This window comes from Ursus americanus, chromosome 3 (assembly GCF_024610735.1).
Source record: "Ursus americanus isolate L20-20 chromosome 3, mUrsAme1.1.p, whole genome shotgun sequence".
Classification (NCBI taxonomy): Eukaryota; Metazoa; Chordata; class Mammalia; order Carnivora; family Ursidae; genus Ursus; species Ursus americanus.
In genome coordinates, this window is record NC_142129.1 from 84,813,758 (window position 1) to 84,826,066 (window position 12,309).

Consider the following 12,309-nt stretch of genomic DNA (forward strand, 5'->3'; position numbering starts at 1 on the left):
TTAACTTTAAAAAAGCATTATAAAAATGTATGTTATGTATATTTTATCACAACTAAAAACAAGCAAAAAACATGTTATTAAGTAAATAACAGTACAGGATGGAGTACAAGCAAGACAAACAGCACCAAGGTGATATACAAAACGCTGACGTTTGGGAAATAAATGGCTATCGTTTGATGTTATCAGTTTGGCAAAGAGATGGAAAGTGTTCAGATTTACTTTAATTTCCATTTTACATTATAATAAATGTAAAAAACATATCTAATAACAAATTGTATTTTTATGGTGATAGAAAAACCTAAGATTTATAACTGGGATACTCTGAGTTAAATTAGCTTATCACTATAATTGACTATAATATGAGAATATATATATATAACTATTTATGACTATATATGGCTATACTTTATTACTCTAAGCCAATACCATAAAAATTATTCCCTATACCAAAAGTCTTCCCAAAAAGTTCCTAAATTGTAAGCTGCAAATGATCTAAAGTAAAAATATTCTGCAAAGAAAACACTTCTATATTTAAGTTCTTCAATTGGGGCTAACACTAAGCAAACCAGTAAGTAGACCCAATGTCATTGATACTCCCCTCTGTCAAACAACAGCTGTGACAAATGCTACAAAGGAAAGGTACACGTCCTGCAAGGGCTTATAATAGGTGTAATTTGACCTAGGCAGGGTTTCCTTAAGATGGGAGGGATCGGAGCAGCAGAAGAGCAAACCAAGAGGGACATGACTGAAGTCAAAGGAGTCTGAGGTGGGGCTGGAGAATGTGGGCACTCACTGGCCCAGATACGGAGCTCTCCTTTTCTACCAAGAACAGTGGGAAAAGAGCTGAAGGTTATTTAAGTGGAGTGACCTGCCTGAGCAGACCGGTGTTCTGAAAGGTTATGCTGGCTGGCAGCCCTCCAAAGAGGCATCGGGAAACAGAATCAAAGTTTAAATTGGTAACAAACACAATAATCTAGAAATTACTGCATCTAGACCACATAAATAATGACCAACAGGAAGAAAGCTCAGAAAATTGTCCAGGTTTTTTTAAACAGAAATTAAAAGACAAAAGTACACTTTTATTTAGGTGTAGGATACAGAAATTTTAGAGACTATGATATAAAATGTAACACTATACAAATTTAACATTATAAAAAGGTAATACAAAATCTAAACATCTCAAAAAATGTCCTCATTTCTTGGTCAGACCCAAGGTGGCCTACCTACCTCAAGGTAAGTTTTAGGAGGACCAGAGGTCCATGAAGGGGTTCTCAAGGGTCGGATGCTGAGTACCAAGAACGGAGGCCCTGATTACTTCCCCGGTTCTCACCCGGGGCTTTTATGTTTTATATGACAGGCTTCTAGTAAGGTTTAAATGAAGAAGTAATTTTGCTATTGAAACCAAGTCTGAAAACTAATGTTAACACCTCCAGGGCCCAGTTAGAAGAGCAGAATCAGTCAGTGGGAGAGCAGCACCTCAGATGACTACACCTTATGATTCCCATTTGGTCTAAACTTCTGATTTCCTTCATGAAAGCTGGTACTCAGAAAGTCCCTTATCTACATCTAATTCTCCTCAAAAAGGCTCAAACTACTGGTCACACTGGCACACCTACCAGAATTCTGACAGAGAAAGAAAAGGGGAAGGGAACAGAAATGGGAAGACAGAGAAAAAGGCTGTATACAGTACCAACCTCACCAGGACCTGGAGCAGAGCTAGTGCGAGTGTAGACTGGCACACTCACTCTGGAAAACTGGCAACGTACGCTAATGCTTAGCAATTGCGCTCCTAGGTGCACACACAACAGAAATGCCTGCAGAGGTCCATTCCCCAAAAGATACGTATTCAAATGCTCACAGCAGCAGCTTTCCTAACAAGCTGCAAACATCCCACATGCTCATCAACAGTAGAATGGGTCAATAAAGCGGGGCACATTCGTATGGTGATTTCTGCACAGCAACGAGACCGAGCCAATTCCCGCTACACACAAAACACAAGAGCAACGCACAGGTAACGCGGGGAGCAGACAGACCAAAACCATGTACACAGGGCTTCTATTTACAGATGATGTTCAACAGATACAAATGAAAGGTCCTACGTGGAAATAACTTCATTTTTACCTTAATACTAAGACCCAAATGAATCCCAGTCTTAACATATTAAGAGCCAACAACGTTTATTAAGTCGACCTAGCAGAAAATCTTAGTGACATTTGGCTTGGCAAAAATTTCTTAGATACAACAAGTAAAACATAAACTACAAAAGAAAGAAAACCCAATAATTGGATTTCATAATGATCTATGATCTGTGCACTTTCCCATATATATCTTCAATAAACATATTACTGAAAGTTAAATGAAAACAGAAGAAAGTGCAAGGACTGAGTGCAGGGAGACCACACAACCCGCCACTATCATCTCTCCTCAGCACTCGGGAAAGTACGCCTGACTGCGGCAGGGGTGAGGGTGAGAAGTGGAGAAGCAGTCACCACTACCTACCTGCACTGCCTTGTGAGCTGGAGTGGGGAGAGAGGAACACAACGAAGATAGAATTCTGTTTTAAGATCTTTTTTTAAAGTGATCTCTACACCCAATGTGGGGCTCAAACTTAAAACCCTGAGATCAAGAGTCGCAAGCTCTACCAACTGAGCCAGCCGGGCCCCCCCGGAAGAGGGAATTTTTTTAATAAAATCTGGCTATCCTTCCATGACTGCTCTTAGTTCCCCATAGAAACATGGAGGAAAATACATCCGACCTAAGAGCAAATAAAAGAGACCTTGGTCCTGGATCTTTTCCCACCGAATATCCTTTACTTCTCTCTCCCACCCTGATTTTTAAAATTTTTCCCCCTTCCATTCCCCTTATTCTTCCAAGATTCTCTTGTTGCTTTCTGCAACCACGCGTCATTATCATATGCCCTTTTTCTTTCAGTTAAGAGGCTCCTAACTAATAAAAGGAATTAAAATACACACACAAAAATAGCACAGGCTCTTTATGTGTTTCAAACGTCCTTCTCATGCTGGGGTAGGGACAACAATCGCTGTCACTTCTCACCAATCCTCTTCATACAGCATTAGCAGAACACAGGCCACAGCGTAAATATTTTTATGATACTTTCTCCTTCTTCCTTTCTTCTCCTGAAAAAGGTAGCTAGCAATGTATAAATTCAATCAAGTGCTAGCTATGTGGGACGCTAATGATCTAAGCTAGTACTTAGTATCTACTACAGCATAAAAACCCCTCTTAACCCGCCAAAATGTCAAACACACACACACACACACACACACAAAATGATCTTTCTGGTATCTGGTCCCTGAGAAAACACAAACCTAGTAGGCACTGCTATTTACTTAACTTCTGACTGACTGTGAACTTTACTAATTACAACAACATTTACATTTCACAAGAGCAGACATGGGCCAAGCTCTGTGTGAATGCAGGTTCCCAGCTCCTTAGGACCTTCCCCTCACAAACTCCTGAGCCCTCCCAGGAATCCGCAGGTAACGACTGGGAATCCCCACTCTGAGCACGTTGGGCTCAGCTCTTCTTCACTGATTAAGAATTGTCCAATTTTGTTCGTGAGTTCACTGAAGAAGTAGCAATACAGTTTGACAAAAATTTTAATAAAGTTCCTTCTGCTCACTGAGGATCTTTAGGGATGATGTGTCAGAGTCCTCCCTCTCCACAGCCAACCCTTGCAGGCAGGCGCACACTCCCTCGCTCTCCCCTCTTCCTTGCTGCCCCTCCCCGACTCCCTGCCTCCTCCCCTCCCCTCCTCACTTAGAACTTGTATTTGGGAACTGTTTAATAAATGATTATTACCTTTTTGCTAGCTATTATCATGATTATTACTCCTTTTCCTCCTCTTCCCCACCCACTCCACCCCATAAATTTCCGAATCCCAGAAGTGTTATTGCTAAGAAAAGTCAAGAAGAAACAAAACCTTGAAAACCTAGTTTTTATATCAAAGAAATGCTCACAGCTTTTTTTTCCCATGAAATGGGGGTAGGTAAAAAAGTAAACCTGTGACTAGTCCTCTCACTACCATATTTAAGATGAATACATTCATTCATTCAACAGGCAGCAATTAAAAAGCAGATACTCATAGTGAGATTTGCTCCTAAAATCTGCAGAAGGGGGCCCCCTTGCAACTGATATGTGTTCCTCTTAACTGGCAATAACATACAAATCAAGTATCATGTGTTGTTGCTGTTTTTTTTTTAATTCATTCAATAATGTTCTCTGTCCTTAATTTAAAAATTGAGTAAGTTAACATTTTCCCCTTTCTCCAAAGTATAAAACCAAAAAATAAAACTATAACTTTCTGTCACCCTGTTGGATTTTGTCCTATGAGTCAGCCATTCTGAACAGTACTCCATGCCTCCCCTACAGAATAACATTCAATGGACTGCCGCTATTCTTTTAAAGGTAAAAATATCATCTTAAATTTCAAGGTGTTACTGAGATCTGTTAAGAAAACATATTTTCTAATTTAAGCTCCAAAACAACCTTCAAAATTCCATATATTGCTTCAAATCAGATTTATTTCTGAACGAAGGATCCTAAGTCTACAAAAATAAATTAGGTTTATTTTTTGGTTTGTTTCTCCCATTTTACAAAACTGTCTGCACAAGAATTCAACACTAGCTGTCACTCAGGGCTAGAAATTCCCAAGAAGCAGGTTAAAAATATGAGATGGAAGAATTATGAGGAATATCACATCACTGTTCATATTTATTATATTTTGCACTTAGAAATGTTGCTTCTCCACTGGATGGCCTGAAATACCAAAAAATCATTCTGCACTGCAGAGAGAGAACAAAATCAATTGTAGAAAAATGGTAAGTTTTGGTTTCTTGCAAACAAATAGCTTCTCTCTTCTTTTAAAGACAGGATTTATTATTTTTACCAAAAAAGGGGGGGGGGGGCACTACTGACCATATGTAAATTCCAAATAGCTTTAAGATTTAAGGCCATGACTCAAACAGCTAAATGAAAGAAAAAAAATCTAAGACTTTCAAAATTTCAGTAACTGGTGAACGAGGAATTGAAGGATGTGATGTAATGTTACATGATACTACAAGCTATTACATTCATGGGCAGGATACAGCATTACTAGGCCATGAATTTTTTTTTTATTTCATATTCTTGTTTCTCAAGTTTTTTCAAATACATTAAAAAGACAGAAGATTTGACTACTCATTATTGTATGCCTTTAAAAAAGAGGAGAAAAAAGGAGTAACTTCTGTTTTTAATATATATACATTAATGAAACAACTTCTGTGTTTGCACAGTGCTGGCTGACCCATAAACTACATTTATCACCCATGAAGTCAGCCTATCACAAGGGCTATATATATGTCTAAGCACCCCCAAAAGAAAGACAAAGCAAGCAAGCTCTGGTAAAACTGTGTATAAAGCTGTCACAAGCATACTGGTTGATTTCTAAACTTTAAAACCATGACCACATGTAACCTCCCTTTCCATCAAATTTAACAACAAGAGCTTAGGTAAAAAGACTTAAAAAATAATAAATAAATAACATTAATAATAATAAGATAAATAAATGTAATCACCAAAATATTTTAGAATCTTTCCTTAGAAGAATGTATTTTAATCACAAAAACCTCACCCATTCCTAACTTGTTTCTCGCTGATATTCACCCATTCTGTCCAACCTTCAATTTATCAATAGAGAATTCATGCTGCTCAAAAGAGCTAACATAATTATTGCCGCCATCCCACTGAGAATGCCCTTCCTGGTAACAAAACTCCAACATTACAGTTGGCACCCGGACGGCTCACTATTTACACCACCACCCTCTCCCCTTCCCATCACCACCATTTTACTGGCAGAACACTCACAAGGCTCAAGATTGTTTTTCATCTCAGCAGACAGAGTGTGCAAAATCGGATGGCTAGCCACAAACCAGGAGTTAGAAACTACATAAAAATAAACACAAATGTGAATAAATTTTTCTGTTTTCGGTTTCTAAAGAAAGCAGTTAACGTCTTATTTGTAATGCTCTAAATTACAGCCAGGAGCCTTTCACCTAATTACACTAATAAATCGATTTAATGTCATCATTTTGCCATCAGATCACGTCCTCCATATACTAGTGTACTTGAATTAAATCCATTTTACCACGGAAGGTTCTTCGCCTCATTCCCCCCCCCCCAGTGCTTTTTCTCTATCATTTCACAACTACTAAATCACGTCTCCATAATATTTTCTTAAATATTAAATCTGTGAACAAAAAGGATAACCTGAAAACTAACCACAGGCAAGACACATCAATAGACCTTCAACATAAAATACCAGGATAAAGTATAAACTATTAGGTAACCAGGAGAAAGGTAAGCATCAACTGTATGCCCAAGAACCTCAATTTAAAACAGTAGGTAGTATACACAGTTTTGGCAAACAGAAGTGAACACAACATTTACATATCAAAATGGGCAACTATATAGCCTCATTTCTGGCTTGAGATAAAAATACCCTAATTCCATTTATTAAGTAAAATAGCCATTTTAAGGAAATACCTCCTTACAGGTATAATCACTTGATTGACAGATAAAATAATTGCTTTAAAAACACTTCTGAGTCATTTTGTCCTTACCTGCAGGCACGAACCATTACTGCATGCAGTGACTGTTCCATTCCCTAGCACAGACTTGAAGGAGCATCATATCTCTCTTTCAGAATGTGACTAATCTGTGGGTTTGCAATTCCTAAGCGATTTACAAATGGCACTCCCTTTCCACATAAGAAAATATTTATGACAACCAAAAGCCAAGTATTTTTAACCTAGATCTTACAAATATTGTTGGTAATTTTGTAGCAACAACCTCAAAATACAGGAAGAAAATCTAATACTAGTATTTCCTGAAAGAAAGCAAGATTTTTGTTTTGCAGCTAAGTAAATTATTTTTTAAAGCCTTCGACAGCTGCCACACGTGAACCAGCGCTGGGCTGTGCTATGCTGTACATGCTGCAGCTGGTCAGGCTTCACTGTTTTTTACAAAATCAATTACCCTTTGTAAAAGCAGAACAGCCTGCCCAAATACACATCCTCAATACGGCACAGTGACCAGCATGCAGTACAATACATCATACGGAAAACTTGACAAGAAAAAAAATACGTCCTGGTTGGTTTCTTAGCAATGCTACACCATTAATTGTTCATGCAAGAGATGTAGCTGTACCTTTCTGAAGAGGACGACTTCTCAGAGTTAACTGACATCAGCAGCTCAATCTTCTGCTTGATTTCTGGAAAAATCAGAAAATATTCACAACCAAGATTGCCTGCCCTTGCCTTCAAGCTTTGTATCAACAGATTTTTCGTCCCTGATCCCTTTTGTTCAAAAAGAGGCCACAAGATTCGCAGTACTTCTGTTAGGACTGGGATTCGATGGTGCTATAAAGGGAAAAGCTCCAGAGGCACCAGGCCTTGCTAAACTATGCACATGACTGTTTATGAAAGCAGGAAGTACCATTTCTTTCAAGCAGAGGGGTGTTTTCTTTTTTAAGGTAGAACTAGCACGGCTCTACCAGAAGATTTCAAATGCAGCAAACTAAAACACAAACAAGAAATGCTCACCACTGCATCTGATACCCTAGATCATCTGAGAAGCCTGGGCAATAAAGGTATGAGCTGTAAGGAACAGATGTGCAACCCTTGGCTACTTGCATTTCACCGGCCCTAAAAAATATGGCTCAGTGAATCATTTTTGTCACTTAAGAATGAAATATTAAACCAGAACTCCAATTTATAGATTGAATTTTTTTTAACCTTTGTTATAATTTCTTGGTTGTCTTTAATTGAAGAATCTGTGTAATATCTAGTCCCTAACTCCTTCAGAAAAAGACTTCTATTTTACACCTTAATTCTCCCCTCCTCCTTCGCAGTACAGCACAAGTGAACAGCAACACCCAGTTACCGAGCAGATAATATACTTGTCCTTTTAGGAAAGGACTGACAATGCCATCTGCAACAGAAATGGAAGCGCCAATTCAGTTTAATTAAAAGAGAACTGCTGATACTGATTTGGAAAAAAAAAAAAATAACAAACTAAAAGGGAAGGAGAGGTAAAAATAAGAGGGAGAGGAAAAAGAAAAAAAAGAAAAAAGAAAAAACCCTAGCACAGTTTCTTTAAAAATATTAATGACTAACCTAAAAGCACATAATTTTATGTGAATAAAACTGACATGGTCCCATTACCCAGGCTATTTCACATGCAAAGCTGTTTTCCTATTCATAAACGTGCTTCCCTATGCATAATAAAAAGTTCACATACCAAAAATAAAACACTTGGCCACTGAAATACCACTATAGGGAGTCTCAGGATTTCAAAGTAGACCTCAACAGTTTTGGGTTTTTTTTTAAGGGGCAAAACAAATCTTAATTTTTAAGAATCTTGATTACAAAAATCAAAGGAATATGAAAAGATGGGAAAGGGAAAGAAATTAGTTGCCTAAAATACAATGGACCTGTTCAGAAATAGCCTTTCAATGTTGTTAAAATAAGGGATTTTCTAAATTGTTTAAGCTTCCGACTTCATGCAACGGGCACTATATAAAACTGGCATGAACATGTGATGAGAGCGCAGAACCCGCCACACGCTGTGGCCGAACTCCCTAACCACTGGGGAGAGCACAGCGCATGGTGGTTAGACGGAGACGATGATAATGAAACTTACCTTGAGGATTCCTGGTGGATTGACAGAGTCTGGCACCAGGTGCCACAGTGAATGCTCAGTAATGCCCCTCCCGCCAGTTTCAAAAGAGCAACATTTGAGAGCTCAGCCTCGGCCATGGGTTTGAAGGCAGGATCCTCTAACATCTTTAAGAGCCACATGACCTTGGGGAAATTACTTAGACTTTCTAAAAGCCTCTATCTCCTCTCCTATAAAATGGGGATAATAACGGCCTGTAAAGGGCTGTTGTGAGGATTTAATGAAATACAGTATTCCATGACAGTCATGCAGATGTAGGCTCGTGCCTGACATGTAGTCAGCCCTCTGTGTCCGCTGCTCGGGAGTGCCTAGCAAAGGACAGTAATCCTCAACAAATATTTGTTGAATGAGTTAATGAGGTACACCAGGTCTGCCTTATCTTAAGCAGCTTCTCCACAGTTCTGATCCACCTTCCCCTCTTACTATCAACCTCAACATAGACCTTTTTATCACTATAGTTTGATTACATATCGAAGTTTAACTTTAATCTGTATCTCAGCCTCCCCATCTAGAGAGTTATTCTCAGTTTATCAACCAGCCAAGTCAGAAATGAGGTTACACTTGAATCCTTCTTCATTGTGGTAATTGATCATTTCAAAAAGACAAAAAATTCGCACTTCAGTGTACAGATTATCTGTACAGGTAAACTGAAAGACCCCAAGTTTAGGGGCGCCTGGGTGGCTCAGTCAGTTAAGCGTCTGACTCTTGGTTTCAACTCGGGTTGGGTCATGGTCTCAGGGTTGTGGGACCAAGCCCAGTGTCAGTCTCTACTCTCAGCGTGGACTCCACTTGTCCCTCTCCCTCCCCCTCACATTCTCTCTCACTCTCTCTCTCAAATAAATAAGTAAATAAATAAATAAAATCTTAAAAAAAAAAAAAGACCCCCCAAGTTTAAACTGCACAGCTCTTAGGAAGTATATAAACATTAGAAACGAAAGTTAGAGCTTTGAGAGCTCCAAACAAAAAAGGTTTCCAATAATCCATGGACAGGTTTCTACCACCATTTTCACATTTTCTTCAAACCTTCAGATTTGTTTCTAGCTCCCAAAGGACTCAAACATTTAGGAATGCTCACAAATACTACGTTACTACTGTATACCCTGAGGCCCGTGTGTCCCATCTATTCTACTCCCCACTTCTCCTTACCGATACAGCCACGGTCTGATTACTCCCCACGTTCACTAAGAACTCTAGAAGCCATTCCACCACAATACCTGCCATGTGATGTTCATGTTGACAGAAAGGATTTCCAAAAACCCTTGGCTAAGGGACCTCAGTCTCCTGAACCTCTGGTCACCTGAGCCCTCTACCATGACCACACTTCGGATGCTCTCTTACACACATTACAATTAGCTGGTGGTTCTTCTGTTTCATTTCACAGTATCTAGGACCTAGGACCCTATACTTTATTACTTTTTTTGCAATTAAGTCCACCAATCTTTTCCTCAATGATGGTCTTCCTGTTACATTTAGACTTTCCCCACACCAAATTTTTTAAATCACCCCATTTTCTTCTAATACACTTTATAATTTTACTTAGCATGTAAATCTTGGACCCTTTCAGAAAGTATTTCAGTCTATGAATTGATGTAGCTATCCAGTATGCTTTTATAGTTATATTTTAAAACCTTATGCCTCACCCACCCCCAATTCTAAATTACTCTCTTCACCACCACTCCTCAGTTCTTCCAAAACAGCAATCTTACAATCCCATAAATACGTATTTATTCAGCCATCCACGGTCTCCATTTTTTCATTCAGCCAATGAGTACTAAGGCCACACTTCTTTATTTCACAAAGAAAATGAACAAGTGGTTCCTTTGTAGTTTGAATAAGTATTCAAAATTATGGGTGATTTTTTTTTGTCATAATTTTATTTTAATCTCGAAATAACATTACGGGACAACATAAGTTGTTTGTTTTTCTAGTCCTTTTGTGTTCTTATGATTCTCCTCCTAACTCTAGGTTCTTCGCTTTATCATCTTTTTTACACAGACATGTTAGTGATACTTCTCTCGCAAGACCCTCTTTTCACGCAGTGACTCTTCCATCTACTCCCTTGACATCCACAACCAAAGGACACTGATGATGACTAAACCTGAATTTTGAACCCAATATTCTGTCCTGCAACCCAGAACCATATGTTCTTCCACCCCTACCAGACCTCTCCCCTACATACATGGTCCTGACACGCCTTGAACTCAGCATCTAAGGCTAACCTCATCAAATTCTCAGTCCAGGGTCTACTGGAGTCTTCATCTCCCTGAACAGCAGCAGCACTGCCCTTCTGAGCCAGGAATTTGTGAAGGATCCCAGACCAGCACCCCTGTCTCATCTGGGGTATCATTATTACCGCTCACCTTTTTCGATCTATTTTATGTTCCAGGACTACTAAGCGCACACACACCATGCTTTCTCACACCACCAAGTCTTTTCTTATGCAGTTTCCTTCCCTGGGATGCAGTGCCCCGTCTGCTTCTCTTGCACACCCAACTCCCTTTTCTTTCTTTCTTTCTTTTTTTTTTTTTTTTTTTTGAGGCTCTCAACCTATTGCATTTTATTTTTTTTATTATGATATGTTAGTCACCATACAGTACATCATTAGTTTTTGATGTAGTGTTCCATGACTCATTCATTGTTTTCATATAACACCCAGTGTTCCATGCAATACGTGCCCTCCTTAATACCCATCACCAGGCTAGCCCATCCTCCCACCCCCTCCCCTCTAAAACCCTCAGTTTGTTTCCCAGAGTCCATAGCCTCTTGTGGTTCATTTCCGCTTCTGTTTACCACCCCTCCTTCATTCTTCCCATCCTTCTCCTACCTATCTCCCTGCTATTCCTTATGTTTCACAAATGAGTGAAACCATAAGATAATTGTCTTTCTCTGCTTGACTTACTTCATGTAGCATAATCTCCTCCAGTCCCATCCATGTTGATGCAAATGTTGGGTAATCATTCTTTCTGATGGCTGAGTAACATTCCATTGTATATATGGACCACATCTTCTTTATCCAGTCATCTGTTGAAGGGCATCTCAGCTCCTTCCACAGTTTGGCTATTGTGGACAATGCTGCTATGAACGCTGGGGTGCATATGGCCCTTCTCTTCACTACGTCTGTATCTTTGGGGTAAATACCCAGTAGTGCAATTGCTGGGTCATAGGGTAGCTCTATTTTTAACATTTTGAGGGACCTCCACTCTGTTTTCCAAAGTGGCTGTACCAACTGCACTCCCACCAACAATGTAGGAGGGATCCCCTTTCTCCACATCCTCTCCATCGTTTGTTGTTTCCTGCCTTGTCAATTTTTGCCATTCTAACTGGCATAAGGTGGTATCTGAGTGTGGTTTTGATTTGAATTTCCCCAATGGCTAATGATGTTGAACATTTTTTCATGTGTCTGCTAGCCATTTCCAACTCCCTTTTCTAATCTTAGCCCAAGTGCTACCTTCCCTCCAACAGTGTCCCAGACAGAATACACTTCACCTTCTCTACCCCTCTACAGATCAGATACACTTCATTAGAGAATTACTAAAATATATACACTACTTGTCTGACATCCCTGAGACCACA

General features: G+C 39.3%; 1 protein-coding gene across 6 annotated transcripts in view; it reads right to left on the reverse strand.

Moving 5' to 3' along the window:
* SRPK2 (SRSF protein kinase 2) overlaps window positions 1–12,309 on the reverse strand; it is a 228,543-nt gene that overhangs the window by 129,274 nt on the left and 86,960 nt on the right. The window contains exon 1 of one of the 6 annotated variants that reach the window (XM_045793436.2): window positions 7,207–9,567. The exons of the other annotated variants lie outside the window; for them this stretch is intronic. Within the exon in view, the coding sequence (XP_045649392.1) occupies window positions 7,207–7,244 (38 nt within the window). The 5' untranslated portion in view covers window positions 7,245–9,567. Of the gene's footprint in view, window positions 1–7,206; window positions 9,568–12,309 lie in introns of those variants that run through there. 6 annotated transcript variants of the gene reach the window in all.